At 42.4% G+C, this 23,929-nt stretch overlaps 2 protein-coding genes across 2 annotated transcripts in view; both read left to right on the top strand.

Annotated features, from left to right (window-relative positions):
- Positions 1-23,929, top strand: part of LOC308292879 (GTPase IMAP family member 8-like) — a gene marked incomplete at both ends in the record, with an annotated part of 407,153 nt that overhangs the window by 224,826 nt on the left and 158,398 nt on the right. The gene's annotated exons all lie outside the window — the stretch shown is intronic.
- LOC308292297 (chemerin-like receptor 1) lies at positions 11,272-12,707 on the top strand (the record flags this gene model as incomplete). The annotated part of the gene is made up of 1 exon (XM_080734609.1): positions 11,272-12,707. The coding sequence occupies one exon, from the start codon at positions 11,272-11,274 to the stop codon at positions 12,268-12,270; it is 999 nt and encodes a 332-aa protein (XP_080590735.1). The 3' UTR covers positions 12,271-12,707.

Below are 23,929 nucleotides of genomic sequence, written 5' to 3' on the forward strand. Positions count from 1 at the left end.
AAGTTCCCTTCTCTGGAGGTTGTGGTTGTAACTGATAAGACATACTGTACTGTACATGCTGTACGTAAAGGGCTCTGTATCCTGTTTCATTTACATTACACAGCAGCGGCAGTTCCGAAAAAGCTAAGGTATGGCAACATGACTGGTGTCTTGCACGCGCGCGAAGGCGCACGTGCAAGACGCCAGTCATGTTGCCATACCTTAGCAACAGGCATGATACACTTATTTTAAGAAGTTAATTTATTTTTTTCCCCCAGTTTCTACGGTTTCTTGGGCTGGATATGGCAGCCTGCAACGGTTGTTCAAGTGCAGCTAAACATGGCATGTTAGTGAACGTGCTACAATTAACAATAATGCATTGCTCCTGTGCAGCTGACCTACAGAAACCTGGGAATATACCATTTTGTCAAGATGGGGAGAATACAAGAGTGGAGAATATAATTATAATACCTTGTTAAAGTGACCATTTTGTTACATTTTGCATTTGTAGTTATTTTACTCTAATTGCCAGACCCAGGGGGTCGGCCTACAAAAGGCTTTGTCGGTCTGTCGGTCTGTCGGTCGGTCGGTCGGTCCCTCTTTTCCTCAGTGTGCCTGTGTTTGCCTCTGACTGCTCATCTGCCCCTCCCTTCCCTTGCTCGGCTGATTGCCTTGAGTGCCGTCACCTGTACAGGACCAGCTGAGTTGAGTTGGCTGACGAGCTGCTGACACTATAAATTCCTCAGCCCATCTACAAGCTCAGAAACATTTCCAGCTGCTCAGCCTATACAATCCTGTGTGTTCATGTGTTAGTTCAGTGGTGGGGAGGTTTGCGTGCCTTAAGGATCCCACGAGCTATACCAGCTGGAGTCTTGCACTCCAGCCAGCGTCACGCTTGCCGGACAGGTCAAAGGAGAGAGGCCAGACTAAGATTGATCCACCCCCCCCCCCCCCCCCCCCCTTCCTTGCATTCTGATTTTCATTGCGGGTCTGGCAGAACCAGGTGACCTGGTCTAGTTTAACAACATAAACCAGAACAGATAGACAAAGAGACATTCATGGATTTATATTTATATTTAACTTTTATTTTCCCTCCGGACCCAGGGTATATGGCAGCTGCATACCCCTGCCATACCCAATTGACGCCCCTGTACACTTATATGTACAGCAGGAGACTTCACTTCTTTCGTTTCCTCTTCTGGTGAAGTCTTGTGAAATGATGAGTGGTTTGTCACAACATGTCTTTCCATATGTATCTTGGCAAGCAGGAAATATAGATCATGTGATATACGGTACTCGCTTAGTCTTCCTTGGAATCGGCATGAACCAGGGACATGCTGGGCCCCTGATTCAGCCCGGGAAAAAGAGTTGGAGAGGCCCTCATTGCGTGCTATAGAGAGAGATCTCTCTATAGCGCTGCTGCTACTCAAAGATTTGCCATTTCAGATCATGACAAGTGACAAGCCAGTGGGCCAATTACATGAGTTATATTTGGTTGTTGTCGGGTGGAAACCTTGTACGTCCAAAACCTTTTGTTTTGTATTTATCATTTTAAAAATGATTTAAACGAGTGAAAACAGCCGATCTACAAGCACACAATGCCTCGCACCGCACACAACGGCTCGCACACTACTTTTGTGCAACAGCCTTGTATGATGAAGCAGGGCTTTGCTTTGCGAAAAGATTTACACATTTGAAACTTGGAGATACAAGGTTTCTGCCCGACAGTGACGATTTACTTTGTTGGCCGCCCAGCCCCCAAAATGGAACGAAGGCCGACATTTTTTTTTTTTTTTTCCTAATGGCCGGCCTGGACCGGCCAGGAATGAACCGGCCGTTCGGGAGTTGTCCCGCTTTTCCCAATGGCCAGCACATCCCTGGTATGAACCCCAGTGTCTCCTCCTCTCTGCCACTGATTGCTTTAGTCTCAGGACATGCTCCATCTCCCCAACAAACAGGGTGGGGTCCAGGGTGTCACTCATATATCTGCACCATCATGGGCGTGGCTGACATGAATCACATGAAAGCTCAACAATGTTATTAAGAGTCCACTTCAACGTTTTTTGTTTGTTTGTTTTTCTTTCTCGGGCATGCATTATTTTGTGCATTTTAGTTGTATTTAATTAATTGTTTTGTGTTATTACAATGAGTAATTATCGTTGCCACTTTTAGAGCTGCTGTCATTGAAATTCTCAGAATGAGTTCTCCTTCCAGCCCTCCCCTGCGTAGTACGTACAACTGACGTGACGCTAGACATTTCATCAGACCTTCATATATATATCGTCGTTGTCGGGTGGAAACCTCGTATCTCCAAGGTTCAAATTTGTATGTTCTTTCGCAAAGTCAAGCCTTGCTTCATCATACACGGTCGTCGCACAAAAGTAGTGAAAACTGCAGATCTACAAGCACACAACGCCTCACGATGCGAGGCGTTGTGTGCTTGTAGATCGGCTGTTTTCACTAGTTTAATCATTTTTAAAATGATAAATGCAAAGCGAACGGTTTTGGACATACAAGGTTTTCATCCGACAACGACGATATATAAGAGCTCCTCAGTGTTCACTGATCACTTGTTTGAAGAAGACACTTCTCTGGCTGACATCACTTCAACACATTGAAACAGGTAGCGTGTTTTGTTCGTTTGTTTTTTTCTTATTTATTTTTTCTTTTTTTTTTTTATATATGTGCCAACTTGCATTGGCCAAGCTTCGCAGGGCGTTCTGAACATGTACCATATTATAAAGTTCCGCTCACTTTACACTGGGTGTGATTTTTTTTTGCTTGTTTTATCTCACTGCTAATCTAATTAAGGATTGTGTGAAATGTCCTTACTGAGCCCTACCCAATAATTATGGAATGATGTTATAAAACAAAGCACGTAACTTTGTTTTGTTATTTCACTTTTTAGGACCATGGCTAAAGATGAACTCTACGAATCCCTCAAGATCGTGTCTCTCACCATTCACAGCCTGGTCTTTGTGCTCGGTGTGCTGGGGAACGGTGTTGTCATCTGGGTGCTTCAAAATGAAGAAAACCGTCAGCACTGTTTGGTACCTCAACCTCGCCCTGGCCGACTTCCTCGTTGCAGTGTCCCTGCCCCTGAGAATTACTGAAACAGCTCTGGACTTCAACTGGCCTTTTGGTAAATTCATGTGCAAACTGAACACTATCACCAGTAAGACTCCCTAATCGGGAGATAAGCGACCGTAGGTCTCGCTAGAAGAGGGCCATGTGAGAAATGAGGGGTGGGGTCTCCGCGTTGCCTTGGCGGACGAATAGGTACCGGCCCCGGCTCTCCCGGACGCTCCTAGGCCAAGTTAGGGCATTTTATGTGAGCTGCAGTGGAGGGGGTCCTCCACTGGGGGCGCCACCACTTTTGCATCCGTTCTGGAGCACCAGGAGTGGGTGGTCCCCGGGAATTCCCTGTGAGCAGCCCCGTGGGGGTGGTCATTTGGTCATTTTTGCACATTTGGTATTTTTTTTACACCTGGGGGTCCCCCAGGGACCTGGGGGTCCCTGGAACTCCGGGGGTCCTTGGAGGTTGTAGTTTGGCAGGCAAGGAGTTTGTGTGGAAATTTTGGCATGGATCGGGCCAACGGTGGCCGAGATATGAGTAGGGGGAAAGTGTGACGTGTATGTGGTGATTGTTTTTACACCTGGGGGTCCCCCAGGGACCTGGGGGTCCCTGGAACTCCGGGGGTCCTTGGAAGTTGTAGTTTGGCAGGCAAGGAGTTTGTGTGGAAATTTTGGCATGGATCGGGGCAACGGTTGTGGAGATATGAGCAGGGCAAAAGTGTGACTCACTGACAGACAGCCCGTGGAGCTTTTGATAGTAAATGCGACCTACGGTCGCAATTATGCTCATGAACATGTATGTCAGTATCTTCATTCTGATGGTCATCAGTGTTGACAGATGTGTATGTGTGGTGTGGCCAATGTGGGCCAAGAACCACCGCAGTGTCAGAAAGGCGCCTTTTGTGAGTCTGGGTGTTTGGGTGCTGGCCTTGGCTCTCAGTTCTCCTCACTTCTTTAGGGACACAGTCCTTATTCTCCTTATGCAACGTTGATGACTACAGTTCACAAACCTTCATTCGATTTAAAGCCATGATCAGGCGCGGTTCTAGCCCTGAGCAGTAGGGGGTGCTACAGGGAGCTTTTTGCGCCCGCGGCCGCTCCACGTGCACGCGCTGCGCGCGTGCACGTCTCGCGCTGGCGTTTTTTCGCAGATTTGATCGCGTTTTATTCGGGTTTCTGCGGTTTATTTCTTTGCTAAACAATCGGGAACGGCACACTACACTTTCCCTTTGCCTCTCCACATGCACCAGCCAGCAAGATAGTCTATAGTAGATGTCATTCTTGGTACCAACACTCCAACAGACAGACAACACCAGTGTCATATAATCATTCAGTTCCAAAAGCTTTTCAGTTAATCTACTTAATTTTACACCACTCTGTCTACTACAGCAAGCACGATGGTATTGCTTCCCAAACGTTTTAGCCCGTGAACCAAGAGAAACTAAACCCAAACAAGTAGAAGTGAAAATAGCCAATCTACAAGCTCACAACGAGTCGCTTCGCGCTGCGTTGTGAACTTCTAATCTAGATCTGCTATTTTCGATTTAATTAACATCTGTCTCAGCGGACAACTTTTGACATCAAGAAAAGAGTTCGGCATAGGCAAGCTGCAGCAGCAGTCAAGTGTATACTCACCATCCAGAAGAATTAGATTCCAAAACCAGTTGACAACAATCAACAGCAGAGCAGCATATTTTATCCTGTTTGTCCATTTGTCCCAGTTTTTGGAAAAAGATTGATGAAAAGCCCCTCTCTCTTATATGCAACTTTGGGAAAGTTGTAAAGGCTTTGGTGGTGATCTTGTACAGTTTCCATAACATCTCCTCATAAAGAACTTCAATTGAGTGTATAATGTTTCTTTTATATGGGTTGTAAGTTGTCCTCCTGCGTGCCTTCGAGGCGTTGTGAGCATGTAGATCGGCTATTTTCATACTTCCCATGGACCAGTCAGTGCGCATTGCAAGATGACGCTGAAATGGACTGCAGACTGTCTTCTCTCTCCCCCCAGCGCCCCGTTCGCAAATTAATGTAGGCTAAACTGTTCTGATAATACAAATTGTTTTGGCTGTCCATTCATTCATCATGTATAACTTAAACTGCGCGCTAGTAGGCTATTCCAAACCAATGCAGCTTAACATAACAAACCGACAACTAGGGCCAACCCAGCAACAACTATCGTTTCCTGTCTTACTTTCACAATAAAGTGTCTACCGCTTACTTCCCAATGCAGCTTATTTCACGCAGGTTATTATTAACAGGAAACAGTGTAGCTTAACCTGTGTGTTTTTGTGCAACCAAGCGTGCATGGGAGAGAGAGTGATGAGGGTGAGAGAGAGAGAGACATTGAGAAACAGAGAGAGAGAGAGAACTCAGAGAAGTGCCGTTTTTTCTCCGTCTGACCGTCTCTCCCGATTTTGCTAGCCCCGAAAAGGTGCTAGTCAGGAAAATAGTGGTGCTTAAGCACCAGAAGCCTCCGCCTAAATCCGCGCCTGGCCATGATCATCACTCGATTCCTCATGGGATTCGTGATCCCTTTCGCCGTCATCGTCTTCTGCTATTCTGTCATCATCTACCGGCTCAGGAGGAATCGCTCGCTGGCCAGCCAATCAGGTCGCTCCTTCAAAATCATAGCAGCTGTTATCACAGCATTTTTCCTATGCTGGACCCCCATTCAAATCACGGGACTGATTATGTTGTGTATTCTTTTGGGGGGATGTTACAGTGAAACTATGTTAAATGTGCTCAAAATTGGGCATCCCATAGCTGTCTGCCTGGCATTTCTCAACAGCTGCCTGAACTCTCTGTTGTACATGTTCATGGGTCAGGATTTCAAGGATGTGTTTCGCAGGTCTGTCCTGAAGTTGTTGGAGAAAGCCTTCGCTGAAGAGCTGCCTCAGGCCAACTCTCCCAGAAACCCAGGGACCACCAGTCCTACCAAAGATTCCTTTTCTGAGGCACAGGTGTAACTGTAAGCACAACTGTAAATTTATTTTTTTCAGAAATGTGTTCCGGGAGTTCAATGGTGACTCCACGCCTGCAGCCATACAGTCTTGTACAAATTGCCTATCCTCCACAACGCACGCCCCAGAGCCGAGGTCCCACTAGGTCAAGGAACAGATGCCACTCTTCTCACATTGGCCTGTTATAGCGCCACCAGCGGGTCAAATTTGCATAACACATTTTTGGAACAAAATGCCTCAAGTCACGCATGCAGCACCCGATTGCGTCAGTAACGTCAAAGAGAGCACTGCCTGTGATCTTGATTTTTTTTTACTTTTATAGCCATTGTTTTTTGTCTTGAAGCGAGCCCACAATTGTTTCGAAGGAACAATATTTTCTAGTTATGATTATCTTCCCTGTGATAATTGTTTATTTGAGTCACCTGTGTCCTAGTTGCACCAGCCAATCACTGTATCGATTGTTATTGAGATCACTTGTGTATCGTTAAATTATATCTCTAGGTTTCCCTGAAATGTTTGTTAGATGGTCTGTTTCTGTAGCTGGTTGTCAGGTTGTGCCAGGTTTTTATGTCTACTTTGAAGGCCGACAGCTTTCATCGAGGGCTACATTAAAATGGTTTTGTTTGAAAACACAATGATTTTTGAAAATGTCAACAAAGATATAATTTTCTATGCAGTTATTATAAAGAAAAATAAATATACTTTCACATTTGTACTTTTGAATCCTTAAATATTTTTAAAAGAAATTATTTGACTAAGCAACTTTCACTACGAGTCATATTTGACCAAGAGTGACTCAAATACTGAGTACTTTGTCTACTACTGGGCATGTTCTGTAACCACCACTGCTGCAAAGCAAACTTATCCCTATCTATCTGTTGTGAAAATAGCAGATCTACATAATTATGCTCACAACGCCTCGAGCATGTAGATCAGCTATTTTCACAATTTCTGCCTCTAATATTTGACAGATTGACCAATGTTTAATTTGTCATTTTAGAGGTATTAAAAAGTCCTCAAATTGTCATTTTACAAATGTGCATAATCCCTCTATCTATACATTTAAACTGTATGTTGGTTTGTTTACTGTTGAGTGAGGAAACAATGTTGCACATTAAGTTAATCATCTGGGGACCCCCCAGAATAATTCCCCCCCCCCTGGGGTTCCCGACCCACAGGTTGAGAACCACTGAAGTAGAAGACTGTGGTTTTAAAGGTCAGCTCCTAGTGCAGTACTAGACTGAGGTTGTACTGAGGCCTTTGCCAGGACTATGCTGTGTAACTCTTCTCTGTTGCAGTGCTAGTTGACGGGTGGAGTTGGAGGTGGGAAGAGGAGACACCTGACCACTGTATCCCACAGAGTATAAAAGACCTGCCTTTCCACACTTCTTTCTCCTCTTTCCACCCGGGTGGTCGGGCCACATTGCTAGAGTATGGCCACGCAGAGAGCATTTCTTGTTTCATTTGTGTCTCACTTATGTTTGCATTGACTGGCAGTATGCCTGCTTGTTTGCATTTTTCTTATCATTATTTTTGTAAACAAAATCACATAATTTATAGTAGTTAAACTCTCCCGTTTCCCCTTATTTGTTGTGGCCTAGAGCCAGGCCATAAGATTCTGGTCTGCTCCCAGTACAACAATAGAAGACTGGGGTCGTACTGGTCAGCTCCACTGACCAATGGTACATTTACTACATTATGTTATATGAACTAATGTTAACTTACAAAGTAATCCAAAGAAATGGCTTGCTTTATTGCACAACGCGTTTCGCTTATGCTTCCTCAGATGCTAGGAGGAAGCGTAAGTGAAACGCATTGTGCGATAACGCAAGTCATCATTTATCGGAGGAGGGTGCAGCCCCTTCTTTGGAAAGTAATTTATCAGAATTTAATTCATCAGAACTTCATAAATAAGAGCTCCTCAGCATTAACTGACCACAGTCTGAGAAGAGACTTGCTCTCAGTTCTCTTCACTTCTTTAGGGACACACGGTCCTTATTCTCCTTATGCAACGTTGATGACTACAGTCCACAAACCTTCATTCGATTTAAAGCCATGATCATCACTAGATTCCTCATGGGATTCGTGATCCCTTTCACCGTCATCGTCTTCTGCTATTCTGTCATCATCTACCGGCTCAGGAGGAATCGCTCGCTGGCCAGCCAATCAGGTCGCTCCTTCAAAATCATAGCAGCTGTTATCACAGCATTTTTCCTATGCTGGGCCCCCATTCAAATCACGGGACTGATTATGTCGTGTATTCTTTTGGGGGGATGTTACAGTGAAACTATGTTAAATGTGCTCAAAATTGGGCATCCAATAGCTGTCTGCCTGGCATTTCTCAACAGCTGCCTGAACTCTCTGTTGTACATGTTCATGGGTCAGGATTTCAAGGATGTGTTTCGCAGGTCTGTCCTGAAGTTGTTGGAGAAAGCCTTCGCTGAAGAGCTGCCTCAGGCCAACTCTCCCAGAAACCCAGGGACCACCAGTCCTACCAAAGATTCCTTTTCTGAGGCACAGGTGTAACTGTAAGCACAACTGTAAATTTATTTTTTTCAGAAATGTGTTCCGGGAGTTCAATGGTGACTCCACGCCTGCAGCCATACAGTCTTGTACAAATTGCCTATCCTCCACAACGCACGCCCCAGAGCCGAGGTCCCACTAGGTCAAGGAACAGATGCCACTCTTCTCACATTGGCCTGTTATAGCGCCACCAGCGGGTCAAATTTGCATAACACATTTTTGGAACAAAATGCCTCAAGTCACGCATGCAGCACCCGATTGCGTCAGTAACGTCAAAGAGAGCACTGCCTGTGATCTTGATTCTTTTTACTTTTATAGCCATTGTTTTTTGGCTTGAAGCGAGCCCACAATTGTTTCGAAGGAACAATATTTTCTAGTTATGATGATCTTCCCTGTGATAATTGTTTATTTGAGTCACCTGTGTCCTAGTTGCACCAGCCAATCACTGTATCGATTGTTATTGAGATCACTTGTGTATAGTTAAATTATATCTCTAGGTTTCCCTGAAATGTTTGTTAGATGGTCTGTTTCTGTAGCTGGTTGTCAGGTTGTGCCAGGTTTTTATGTCTACTTTGAAGGCCGACAGCTTTCATCGAGGGCTACATTAAAATGGTTTTGTTTGAAAACACAATGATTTTTGAAAATGTCAACAAAGATATAATTTTCTATGCAGTTATTATAAAGAAAAATAAATATACTTTCACATTTGTACTTTTGAATCCTTAAATATTTTTAAAAGAAATTATTTGACTAAGCAACTTTCACTACGAGTCATATTTGACCAAGAGTGACTCAAATACTGAGTACTTTGTCTACTACTGGGCATGTTCTGTAACCACCACTGCTGCAAAACTTATCCCTATCTATCTGTTGTGAAAATAGCAGATCTACATAATTATGCTCACAACGCCTCGAGCATGTAGATCAGCTATTTCTGCCTCTAATATTTGACAGATTGACCAATGTTTAATTTGTCATTTTAGAGGTATTAAAAAGTCCTCAAATTGTCATTTTACAAATGTGCATAATCCCTCTATCTATACACTTAAACTGTATGTTGGTTTGTTTACTGTTGAGTGAGGAAACAATGTTGCACATTAAGTTAATCATCTGGGGACCCCCCAGAATAATTTGGGCCCCCCCCCCTGGGGTTCCCGACCCACAGGTTGAGAACCACTGAAGTAGAAGACTGTGGTTTTAAAGGTCAGCTCCTAGTGCAGTACTAGACTGAGGTTGTACCGGGGCCTTTGCCAGGACTATGCTGTGTAACTCTTCTCTGTTGCAGTGCTAGTTGACGGGTGGAGTTGGAGGTGGGAAGAGGAGACACCTGACCACTGTATCCCACAGAGTATAAAAGACCTGCCTTTCCACACTTCTTTCTCCTCTTTCCACCCGGGTGGTCGGGCCACATTGCTAGAGCATGGCCACGCAGAGAGCATTTCTTGTTTCATTTGTGTTTCACTTATGTTTGCATTGACTGGCAGTATGCCTGCTGGTTTGCATTTTTCTTATCATTATTTTTGTAAACAAAATCACATAATTTATAGTAGTTAAACTCTCCCGTTTCCCCTTATTTGTTGAGGCCTAGAGCCAGGCCATAAGATACTGGTCTGCTCCCAGTAAAACAATAGAAGACTGGGGTCGTACTGGTCAGCTCCACTGACCAATGGTATATTTACTACATTATGTTATATGAACTAATGTTAACTTACAAAGTAATCCAAAGAAATGGCTTGCTTTATTGCACAACGCGTTTCGCTTATGCTTCCTCAGATGCTAGGAGGAAGCGTAAGTGAAACGTATCGTGCGATAACGCAAGTCATCATTTATCGGAGGAGGGTGCAGCCCCTTCTTTGGAAAGTAATTTATCAGAATTTAATTCATCAGAACTTCATAAATAAGAGCTCCTCAGCATTAACTGACCACAGCCTGAGAAGAGACTTGTCTGGCCAACATCACTTCAACACATTGATACAGGTATCGATTTCTTTCTTTCTTAAAAAAAATCTAAACAGTCTATTGCTATTGTAATATGGAGCTATTTAACACTTATTTGAGCTAATATCATGTATATTTAATTAAGAGTTGTAAATATAAATGATTCATCAACATTATTTAGATCAGTGCTTCTCAACCTGTGGTCACTGGTAAAATATTCTCATTGGTAGTTCTTCTGATCAAGCAATTTTGGTTGACATATTGGCTCTCCAGCCATGCTGAAATGAGCATGACAGCACACCTAGCCGATAATAGAAGATTTGAGAATGGATTAATCACATTAGAAATATCATCAGTTGTGCAGCTGATTAGACAGACTGACAGAGTCTCGGCAGCAGCAGCAATGTTGCAACTGCAGTAGGCTAAGCGGCTATGCTAGCGCAGTTTGCACGGGACGTTCACAGACGTGGTTGCTAAATCTGGCCGATGACCCGATCATCAAATTATTGGCTTAGGAATGCAACAAAAACTAAAATATCTCCATGAATAAATTGGCCTCCTGTGGCCAACTGGTGCGTATAGCTGAATAATACAGTAGATGGGGTAGGTCTACGCACTTTATTTTAACATCAGTTATTATGGTGGTACAGATTGTCTGAGGTGGTACTTGGTGTAAAAAGGTTGAGAACCACTGATTTAGATCATTATGAATGGTTATGGAGTCTTATTTAGCCCTGTGTGTGATACAACAAAGCATGTAGCCTCTCCTTGTTTTGTTATTTTAGGTTTTAGGACGATGGAAATACAAGAGATCGTGTCCCTCGTGATTTTGAGCCTGATCTTTGTGCTCGGCGTGTTGGGGAACGGTGTTGTCATCTGGGTGACAGGCTTCAAAATGAAGAAAACCATCAGCACTGTTTGGTATCTCAACCTCGCCGTGGCCGACTTCATCGTTACAGCGTTCCTGCCCCTGACCATCACAGAAATAGCTATGGACTTCCACTGGCCGTTTGGCAAATTCATGTGCAAACTGAACTATACCGTTCTCATCACAAACATGTTTGCCAGCGTCTACATTCTGGTGGTCATCAGTGTTGACAGATGTGTATGTGTGGTGTGTCCAGTGTGGGCCCAGAGCCACCGTAGCATCAGAAAGGCGTCTTGTGTGAGTCTGGGTGTCTGGGTACTGGCCTTAGTTTTCAGCTCACCTAACTTATTTTTTAAGACCACCCGGCCCTCATGGCGTAATAATGACATCACCTTCTGCTGGAACGACTTTGCACTCACAGATGACTACAGTACACCCGCAGCGTGGCAGTTGTGGGACTTTCGATTTGGGGCCATGACCATAACTCAGTTCATCATGGGATTCGTGGTCCCTTTCACCGTCATCGTCTCCTGCTATTCTGTCATCATCTACCGGCTCAGGAGGAATCGCTCTCTGGCCAGCCACTCTGGTCGCCCCTTTAAAATAATAGCAGCTGTTATCACTGCATTTTTCCTGTGCTGGGTGCCCTATCACATCATACAACTCATAAACCTAATTACAGATTTTGGACTGGATAATGTGAACAACATTGGGTATCCCATCTCTGTCTGCCTGGTATTTCTCAACAGCTGCCTGAACCCACTGTTGTACGTTTTCCTGGGTCAGCGTTTCAAGGATCTGTTCCGCAGGTCTGTCCTGAAAGTAATGGAGAAAGCTTTCAGTGAGGAGCTGCCTCAGACCAACACCACAAACCCAGAGATCACCAGCCATAGCAAAGAGAATTCCTTTTCTGAGGCACAGATGTAGCGTTATCTTCGTATTCATTTTCGCGCAATTGTAAATAGCCTTTTTTCCCTCAACATTCTCCAAGTTTGGGTTTTAAAAACAGTATTTTTTATAAATACTAAAATCGTCTCATATAGGCTAAGTGTTGTGGTGCAAAAATCAACAAACAGTTTAGGCAATATTGAGGTGGCTCTGTATAGTTTACTAAAGTTATTCACTCTTCTACCACTTTTTGTGGTCACATGTTCAGATACTGGATTCTGATTGGCTTAAAACAGTGGTAAATCAGTCAGCCACCTTGGCTCATGGACCCCGCCCACTTTTGTGTTGCAGTTGTAACATTTCCAATAACCTTGCAAATTACAACTGTGTTTTCTTTCATTTATATGGTAGAAGTGGTAGAAAAGCAATTTACCATTCGAGGGTCGTGGGTTGTTGGCTTCGCCTCGTGCCACAACCCTGAAACAGTGGTAAATGAGCCAACAACCCACTCCCTCTCATGGTAAATGGCTTACATATTGATACAGTCTGTATCTGGCGAAAATGTGTAATAAAGTCAAAGCCACACTCTAGTGTAAAGTATGTCTTTATGAAAGCTATTGAAATGGCATCAGTGCAGTATCACACGTGAGGTCAGAATGACCAGACGGTCCAAGTTGGAGTTATTTTATTTAATTTTTAGTTACTATCAGAATATAGAGCTGTAACATTTTAACAATATACACCACAATAGACCACTGGTTCCCAAACAAGTTTTTCTATTATTACAAAACATTTTCAAAAGACATTCCCCCCAAAACAAAAGCTAAGATTATCATGACATATCTAAGTAATTTAAATAAAATAAAAATCTAAGAGGTTCCATCAATTAGAATATTTTTTAAGAAGTAGTGAAAATAGCCACTCTACAAACGTATTGTGAGCTTGTAGATCTGCTATTTTCACTAGTTTGGGTCCTTGTAATTTTTTTTTATATTACTCATAAAAGCATGTAGGCCTACATGACCCCAGGGGATCCCCAGACCCCACTTTGAGAACCACTGAAATATAGACACGTTACACTGATATTGAACATTTGATAGCCTTAAAAAATATCAACTCTAAAACCTTCTTCTTTTTTTCACAATGAAGATTTAAACAAAAACATATCCCTTACAGCTCCTTCAAGGTACTGATAAAAGTCTCTGTTTCGCATGTGCTTCGCATAGTTGAGAATCCAGTTCCCTGTTTATTTTTTCTCAGTTCACTTTTGGCTGGTAAATCATTGTAGTCAAAGAAATCGTGGTTTGTCTGTGTCTGCAGTGTCCTTTCTTTCACCATCACTGTGCACAGCACTTTCAGTTCCACCTTTTCCTTTTCCTCTGAAGTCAAATTATTTGTGGTTTGTCACATGAGGGGTTTAACAGAAAGCAGTTAACAAAAGGTTGTTGACACCTGACGTTGAACCTATAGGTATTCACCATTGCTGCATACTGTTATAGTTGTTGCCGATTAACACATGTTCCATTTCTTGTGACAAAGACATTATAGTAAATAAAAGATGTTGTTTATTTTTTGTCTCCCCAGTGTCTGTTAACGGGTTTGTTCTACCTCTGATGTCATTAGTTGATGACACAGAGCTGTATCTATTCTGGATGATCCCAAGTGCCTAATAGTATACTGTGAAAGTCTGGTATAAAAAACATGTAAGCTACTTAAATAAAACTACACAAATGTTGTAATCAAAACATACTTGTCTTAAAGTACCAAAAGTAAAAGTACTCATTGTTGTGCAGAATTTATAAAATGTATACAAATCCTTTGAAAACATAGCAGGTCTACAAGCTCACAACAAAGTAGTGTTTGCTTGTATGGCTATAGTATCAATTACCCAATCCTACAGAATATAGGGCTGAAGTGGCTAATAATCTAAATCTATAAAGTAGCTTACTAAATCTGGCCTAGGCCTAAGTTTTAATATAATTGTAGAGTAGTAAAAGTACAATAGTTGAATCTGAGATGTTGTGGAGTAGAAGTAAAATGTATAAATACTCCAGTTAAGTAAGAATACATCCTCGAAAGTGAACTTCAGTACAGTAGGCTATTTGCTTGGGGGAGTAAATGTAGCCTACTTTAATAGCTACTTTATGCCACTGAAAACCTGAGTATCCTACATAGTGTTCAGTTCACTGAGCGACCACTTGAGGTCAGTGTTGCTCTAAAGGCTGCGCTCACACGGCACACTTTTGCCTCATGAATGTCCTGAAGCCAAGGTCAGCACATAACTGGGTCCTCATGGTGACCTCAGTGAGGGAGAAGCCTCAAGGTAAGCAGAGATGGGTAGGCATCAAAGTGCTTCACACAAATGTCAAAGTTTAACTGAGATAGGGGAAAAAATAAAAAAATAAAAAACACTGTTCAACCAAAAGCCCCAGGGCTGGGGTACCCTAAATTTGCTTAGCATTGCTATTAAAGGGAAAATGTAGACTTTATATACTTGAGTAGGCTATTTTTCAAGCACTGTCAGGGTTGCCAACCCTCCTGAATAGGGCAGGATTCTCCTGAATTTTGACCCCATCTCCTGCGGTGCTCCTGAACTGTCTGTCATGCAATCATATAGAGATATTCACTTATTAGTTAGTGCTTATTATTATTACACATGGCATGGGTACATTGTTTCAGTTATCAAATCAATTTCTGTTTTTGCGTTTTAATGGCTGACATTTTACCCATCATTTTCCAATGTGAGTAAGCAAGGCTGAAAATGATCTAAATCACAAAATGTACCTAAACACAGGAAAACACATCTATCTAAACCTACTCTGTTAAAGGATTTCAGGGAGAGGAAGACCTCCAGAGATCCCACCCCCAGATTCTGACTGTCCGATGATTGCAACCCTAATATTCACTTAAGTAACAGTGTAGCCTCAGCCGGGAGGCGAACCTAAGACCCTGATATCTGATGACGTGTGCATTACCACTCAACCAAGAGCCAGAGTTGTTAGCCAAAATGCAACGCACACACACATCCTACAATAACAGGTCATTGTTAAAAATGTGTCTTACTTTGCTACAGTACAGTCATCAAATCGATTTATGTAAATGTAGCCCCCCCCCCAGTTAGTACCACTGTACCAGGCAGCCATGACGTATAGTGACAACAAAACAGCACTATCTTTCAAGCAGCAAGTAGCTTAGTGAGTTAGGATACAGAGCTAATGATACAGAGGCTGTGGGTTCAAGCCCCCCTGAAGATCTTACTTTAACTGTTTTCCGGCAGAATAACTTCAAAACCAGTTCTTAAAGCATCAGAGTCGACCGTGCCTTGCTAGAGCAGAGCACTAGCAAAATGAGGTCTTTGAAATAGAATACCTTTTTTACTTGAATAAGTTTGTTCAAATCTGGCCGTGGTCGAGGCGGGGTCTGCTTGGGGCGTGTGTGCAAAAATGCATGCAAGATCATACAGATATTCACTTAAGTAATGACTTAAAGATGAGAAGTAATTTATAAAGATGTCTTACTTTGCTTCAGTCATCAAATCTGTACACGATTTGCCATTTTAAAGCTGAAATTGTACCCACGCTAGTAAAGCAAGCCTGATAATAGTATCAAACATGTAAAAAAGGTAACAGAACACAGGGAAATATTATATTTCTGTTAAGAAGTTTTGAGGGGAACCCCAGACCCCCGTTGTGGAGTTCCGTGCACCCCCACCGACCCAAAAAAGTGAGTCCCAAAATCAAGCCTAAAAACCTGGAAAAAAGTGAGTCCCATCAAGGCAAAACACCCGGAGAAATGTGAGTCCAAAAATTCCCCAAAAAGTGAGTCCCAAAATCAAGGCGAAACACCTGGAAAAAAGTGAGTCCCATCAAGACGAAACACTCGGAGAAAAGTGAGTCCCAAAATCCCCCAAAATCCCCCAAAAAGTGAGTCCCAAAATCAAGGCGAAACACCCGGAGAAAAGTGAGTCCCATCAAGGCGAAAAACCCGGAGAAAAGTGAGTCCCATCAAGACGAAACACCCGGAGAAAAGTAAGTCCCATCAAGGCGAAACACCCGGAGAAAAGTGAGTCCCATCAAGGCGAAACACCCAGAGAAAAGTGAGTCCCAAAATCCCCCAAAAAGTGAGTCCCAAAATCAAGGCGAAACACCTGAAAAAAAGTGAGTCCCATCAAGACGAAACACCCGGAGAAAAGTGAGTCCCAAAATCCCCCAAAAAGTGAGTCCCAAAATCAGGGCGAAACACCTGAAAAAAGTGAGTCCCATCAAGGCGAAACACCCGAAGGAAAAAAACTCATGCAAATGAGCTCCAAGTCAGACCAGAAGGCCAATCTGTCTGTAATCAAGAGATTCTAGGCTGACTTGGACCTCATTTGCATGAGGTTTTTTTTCTCCAGGTGTTTCGACTTGATGGGACTCACTTTTTTCAGGTGTTTCACCTTGATTTTAGATCTCACACCTTTCAACAAAAAGAACAATCAAATACGCTCCCCCCATATCAAATAGCCAAGGAACTACAGTATAATGGCCAGTATAATGCATATCAGTGGGTCTTTGATGTTAGCCTACTTATCACACAAAAAGTGTGAAATGAGAAATGGTAAAAAATAATTATTATTATAAAAAAAATACTAGCTAGGCTACATCCAAATATGAAAAAGGGTGAAAATCTCCTGTTTTGGGGGACGTTGACATGGTTGACATGGTCAAATAACAGGAGACTTATTTGAAAAACAAGATGCTATCCATTGGGCTGAGCCCTATTAGCACGACTGGTTGTGCGCTAGTCTGTCGAGTGAGAATTCGGGGTTCAATTCCCGCTTCCGTGCTTCATCATAAATTGGCGTTGTTGTGGGGATTTGGTTATTTAGACTTTTGGGAGCAACCAGTTTTTGACTTGATCAATTCAGTATTTACTAGATATTGATATTCATTTCATCAGAACCCCCCCCCCCCCATACGAACCCATTGTAACTTCAAACAAAATGTTAACCATGATATATTCAATGAAAACACCTATCCTGATAATACACCATTGTGTGCGCTTGTGCGTGCGCGTGTGGGTGTGTTGTGCATGCTCCAAGTACGTGAGTCATTCCACGAAACCGGTACGATTTGGACATTTTTTTTTCGGGAAAATTTGATCGAAATGAATTACTTTTCTGAATAGCCCACACCATTAAGGACATATTTAACATGCAGAAAAACATATTTTCCCATCTCAGGCATTACATTTATATTTTTATATGGAATAATCCATTCAACAGGGTTGACATTAATAACGGGGTTGAGTGGAACGGGGTTGAGATTTTTTACTCAAGATGGCAATTACTCTACCTGTGGTGATTAAGAGTAGACCACATGGCATGCATGACATTAGGAAATCAGATACATTGTTGAAATAACAAAGATAGTTTTCACAAATGATTGTTTTCTATCTTTATTTCATGTAACGGGGTTGAGTTGTTAAGCTTTACGACCACACTATAGTATAAATGACTATAAATAGGTGTAAAAAGTTGGGAAATGTCCTCTTTCTGCAGCATCTTGCTCAGAAGACTTGTAGAATGCCATTGCATGTTGTTGATGTCACTAAAGGAGCAGTACATACTTTTTACAGAGAGGAGAATGACTTTGTAACGGGGTTGAGTGCGATTGGGGGACGGAGCTATATTACGTGATTTTAATGATAAATCATCTATCTATTAAAATACTAAACATGACCAGCAATAGAGTACATTGCTGGTTTTATGTGAATAGCATAATTTATGGATTATTTTACATTTTTATTAGTTATATCTCAAGTCCACTTTCCTTAGCAGCCATCGGGGACATGAGAAAATGGACAAAATAGGTGGTGTCTACTAAAAAAAAGTGAAGATAATTTCTGGAATTAAGATAAAATGTATGTAAGTTTTACACAATATTAAAAGGAACATTTCAATTAATGATAAAAGCTTTTAAAAATCAATTTTGGTGACCAAATAGATAAAATACAGCTAAAAGGATTAGAGGGACCTCAAATCGTACCGGTTTCGTGGAATGACTCACGTACGGTGCGTGTGCTGCATTTTGTGAAGACATACGGTTATAGCCTATGAACGTCCTCTGGTGGTGAGGTCTGAGATTTCAACGTCTGACTTGGACGGCGTACACACGTCGTATAGACGGCGTGCGTCCGCTGGCCTAGTAATGGCTGTTTTTTGTGCGGTTTCCAGGTGATACAGAGGTCTGACGTTGGACGTCGGGTGCACGTCGTATGGACGGCGTCGCCCGCCGGTTGTGTGAGTGGGCGGAGGACAGTCTGTAGAAAAGGCGTCACATTAACGTCTTTTGTGCAACATTTGATGGCTTTTGGATTTAAATTGAAGTGTTTAGATTGCTGCATGTAGCCTAGGTAACACATGAAACCCAGCTTATGTGTAGGCCTACATAAATCAATACATAAATCGATTTGATGACTGAAGCGAAGTAATCTCACATCGTCTTGTATTTCAGCCTTTAAAATAATTATCAAGCGAAACTGTATGAGAGCTGGGATTCAAACATGGAACCTCTGGACTGAGAGTCCAATGATTAAACCACAAGAACATGTTTCACTGGAAACGTATAGCGATGCTTTTAACTAATTGTTTTATATTTTAAACTTGAAAAGATAAAAAAAAAAAAAAAAAAAAAAAAGGAAGGACAGACAGGGATTTGAACATGAACATGAACATGAACTGAGAGACCAATCATCAGTCCACTTTACCATATGCCACTCCAGATTTCTCCAGGTGCTTTTGAATTCTTCTTTTGTATTTTAACCTCGAAAATGTCAAAGTTAAACAGAAATGCCTCTGAGGACTAAGATTTGAACATAGAACCTTAGCATTGAGAGTCAGACGTACAGACCACTAGATCATCTCCCACTATATATTTCAGGTGCTTTTGAGTAATTATTTTGTATTTTTTAACATTGAAAATGTCAAAGTACTAAAGCAATGTTATGTAGGAGGCCTTGGATTTGAGTAACATCATGTGCTTTTGAGTAATTATGTTGTATGGCTTATTTCAATTTTACTCTCCTTTAAATAGCCATTGTCATTGACAATGCATTGGTCGCTTAAAGCTAAATATTTCAAAAACTACACATTATTTCAAAGTAAAAATCAACACAACATAATAATTCAATAGGTCTATTCTATATGTAGCCTACATAGCCAATATTGTAGGTGTAGAGTAGCCTAATTGATTTCACGACTGAAGCAAAGTAAGACACATCTATAATAATAATTCATTCAGGATATTGGATAGAGGACTATAAGAAGGAAAAAAAGAAAGAAAGGAAAAAAAACTACGTGGTAAACTACAGTCTATGGGTAAACTGTCCTAATGTGGTAATTAACATGCCACCTGTTAATGCATTGTGATATCTACTTTAGCCACTAGAGGGCAACCATGCATCATATAAACACCAGCTGGTGATCTAACGGTGGTGTGGTAGTGGTTTTCAAACTGGTTTCATGTCAGACCTCAACATTATTAGGTATTTGGTCATGGACCCCCACCTGAACATATTTTGTGCGGGCCCCCCATATAAGATTTGTGTTGTTAATGATAAAAAAAATATATTCCAATTTTTTTTAATCTTTTCAAGACCTTTTGAAAATAGCAAATATTATTATATAAACATTGATGTAGCAGATAGCAAAAAGCAAAGAAAATATACAGTATGACGATGGCAAAAACAACACTTTTTTGTGTGTCAAGGACCCCCACATTGATATGCATTTGGCATTGGACCCCCATCTGAATTTATTTTTGCCAGCAACCACCACAAAAACAATCTAAATCTTTCAAACATTTTCAACTCACTGTGAGCTTGAAAATCTGCTATTTTTGAATAGCCAAGTATAAACTGTTAAAATGTTTGTAACGTCGTATTAACACATTTGGCTGCATGGGACCCCCTGGAACCTCCACCCAAGGACCCCCTGGGGGTCCCCGGACCCCACTTTGAGAACCGCTGATCTTAAATGGCATGAAATGATGGCTGCTTTATAGCCTGGCCATTCAGAGGAACAATGAACTTAAAGATCTCTGCAATAGACTTCAAAGCAGTGATTACACAGCATAGAAACCTTATTTGCTACACACACACACACACACACACACACACACACACACACACACACACACACACACACACACACACACACACACACAAACCTAAGCTCCTTCATCTCTGTCTCATTTGTACAGATGTGTTCCTCTGGCTCTAATAAACAACGGGGGGAGAGAGGGTGGGTGGCTCCAATTAAGATGTCACCAAACCTTGAAAGGGTGTCCACAGCTGTGTCACCACTGTGGTGACATGAGGCCCTAATGGTTTCACTGTTATTTACAAATATGAATGCGCTTACAAGTTACAGTGGTGGAAAGGGTTCTCAGTTGTTTTACTTAAAAGCATCAATACTGCAATGTAGAAGTACTCTGTTACAAGTAAAAGGAATTGGACATGTACCTAACCTAAAGTATGAAAGTGTTGGCATCAAAATGTACTTAAAGAGCCAAACGTACAAAATGTTTGAAAATAGCAGGTGTACAATCATCTACAGTGGCTCAGGAGGTAAGAGTGGTGACTGGTTGGGAACTGTAAGGTTACTGGTTTGAACCTCAGCTCAGCCTGGGCTATTGTCGCTGTGTCCACTTTAATATTCTGGGATGCCGCTTTCAACATGGCATCCCAATTTTGGGAATGTCAAGGCGTGCATCTTCAAACATTTTCTCTTTTCGCCCCTAGACAAAGAGCGAAAATAGTCTACAAGTCTACAATAATCCAATGTTTTTGTTATTGTATAAGTGGTAACCTATTTTTCTTTATTTTTTTTATTTATTTTTTTATTTCTTTCTGAAATTACGCCTCTGAAAGCTCTGAAACCCTAACTGCTCCTGGTGAGCAGGTTGGTGCCTTGCATGGTTTACCATCGGTGTGCGAAGTGCTTTGGATGGAGGCGCTATAGAAATGCACTGTTTAACATTTTATTTTCCAACAATGGTGATTTAACATCTTTTCATAATGCACCTTCTGTACAAGACTTCCAGCCATTTGATTAGGCATTCTATTATGTACCGTTTGTTTTGTCATATTGACAATATTTGAAAATGTGACCTTTTTGCCCATCCTTGTTCTTCTATTTCTTTCTTTCTATCTCTATTCTTCTTGCTTTTCCTGAAAAAAAGAGGGAAGAAAAAGGAAATGATCATTTGCAGTTTTGTTTGTTTTTATACTGTGATGTGACAAAGTTGATTCTGATTCTGTATTTTAATGTCAACCGTGCTTCATTTGTAAACAAATAAATGAATCACACAAATATACATGATATATAGGCCTAAGAAGAATTTCATTCCAAGACAATATATTGTTGTAACAGGTTCCTGTTATTTGTGACTCCCACCCTTACACAATTAGACCACCAGACCGCAATAAGCTCTCCAGCTTTTTTGAGTTTTATCCTTTTGACAGATGTGAATATCTATGTACACAAACAAATCAGCCAATCGATACATATTGTATCATCAGCAAAGAATTGCAAGCTCAACTGAGCTTGTGAGTATTTCCAAAATAGTAGCCCGGGCGTTTAATCGACAAAATCGACTCCCGGCGTTTGAAAGAACCACGCGGCTATTTGCAACATTAATTTGCGTCTATTTGAATGGCGTTTGATATGCAAAATGTGGTCAGACCCATGGCTACTATTAGGTACCCCGCTACTATTTAACGGGAGCGTTTCGCTGTTTCTATGTGTCATCTTTTCGACACCCAAACCCTAACCTCCGTGGGGTGAGTCGCTAACCCTCCCAACGCACCGTTGTCGAAATGATGGACGTTCGACAGATTTCCAACTATGGGGCTGTGACATCATTTTGTAGGCAGAGGAGACTTTTGGGGCCAAAAGGCCCGTGAATCTTTTTACTATTTTTACTATTTACTAATTTGTCTACTCTTTCTTGTTGACAGGAAAGTGGTAGAATTATACTTTAGTCGTTATTTTTGTCTCGGATCTGTTGAAATAGCGAGGGACACATATTGACAATAAATCTGCTTGGAGGTCTGACTACAAAATTATGTCACGGCTTAAAAGCCCCATTGAACCCCCGGGCTCCTATTTGGAAACATACGGTATCCGCCTTTTGTTTCTTTCATATGTTCACGAAGGGAATAGACACACTCATAGTGTTCCAATAGTTTCTATGTACGTCTCGTGGAAGGACAGGCGTGTAGAAGTCGAAGCGAAGAGGCCTTATGGGTGTTTGGGGGTGGATGGGAACGCGGGCGGGTGGGTGGGCGGGCGGGGGGGGGGGGGGGGGGGGGGGTACGGTGGACAGTATGACTTGCAGGGGTTGAGGGCAGGGGACATGGAGGCAGTCAGCTCAGCTGAGAGCAATGTCTCACCCAGGTACCAGAATTTCTTCATTAGCGAAGACACACACAGACATCAGAGGACGGGCCCGACCCAGAGGTGGGAGGGGAGGGGAGAGGAGAGGGGTGGAGGGTGGGCGGGTGAGGGTATGTGGGCGAAGGAGGGGGATGGGGGACATGGTCTGCAAACACACACTGCCCCGCCAGCGCAGAGCTCCAGGGACGTGCAGAGAATGCTAGAGAGGCAGGGGCTGAAATCCCTATAAAATTGCCATTGGTGAAAATATTGAAAATAGCAGACCTCCAAGCTCACAACGTGTTGCAGCGCGCCGCGTTGTGAGCTTGGAGGTCGACTATTTTCATTGCTTGATACCACACTAAACTACGCATAATCAAGTGAATACTGGAGATACGGCATGGATTTCTACAGAGAGAGGGCAATTCTTTCAACATAAAATGCAGCATTCAAGTTCAGGAGAGTTTGGACAAGGCAATTCTCTTGAATGCTGCCTTCAGGTAGGGCATGGAAAGAGGGCATTTGCATTACTTTCACCATAATATAGTAAAAACTGCATTCATGGTCTGGAGAGAGGGCACTTTTTACAGACGGATAAAAGGGCAGGGGCTCAAGCCCCCTTTGATGTCCATGTGCACGTGCCAGCAGAGCTCCTCTTCAGACCTGGACCTTGTTTTTGGCAACCCACCCTCCCACCCTCCTTCCCCCCTCACCTCACCTCACCACCCCTCACCTCACCCCACCACCCCATCATCAATCACCCATCAAGAAGACATTGCTCTATGACTCATCGTCATAATCGTGATGTTTGCTCTGGTCGCTTGCTTCAACCTCTCTCCCTCTCTCTCTCTCTCTCTCTCTCTCTCTCTCTCTCTCTCTCTCTCTCTCTCTCTCCCTCTCTCTCTCCTTTCTGGACGCAATCTTCCTGGAAACCGGGAGAAAGCAAGCGGCACAGACAGTACGTCCAGATCGCACGCTGGAACGTGCTGTATCTCATCTTCATTCCATCCAAAATAAAAACGGACTAAACAAAATCTTATTATCTATATCTATGGAATAAAGACGTTTTGTTTTAGCTGCGGTGCCTAGGTGGTCAAGGGGTGCATCTCTCCATTCCGACATGTCTCCTTTCCGACAGACACTAACTCTATCTCTTACCCTAACCCTAACCTTAACCTCCATGGAAGTGTTGCCACTCCGACAATAAGAAGTCACTGTCGGAGTGGCGACATGTCGGAATGGAGAGAGCCGCCCGTGGTCAAGGTGGCCGCATGGTAATTG

This window comes from Nannobrachium achirus (assembly GCF_963921795.1).
Source record: "Nannobrachium achirus genome assembly, chromosome: 10".
NCBI lineage: Eukaryota > Metazoa > Chordata > Actinopteri > Myctophiformes > Myctophidae > Nannobrachium > Nannobrachium achirus.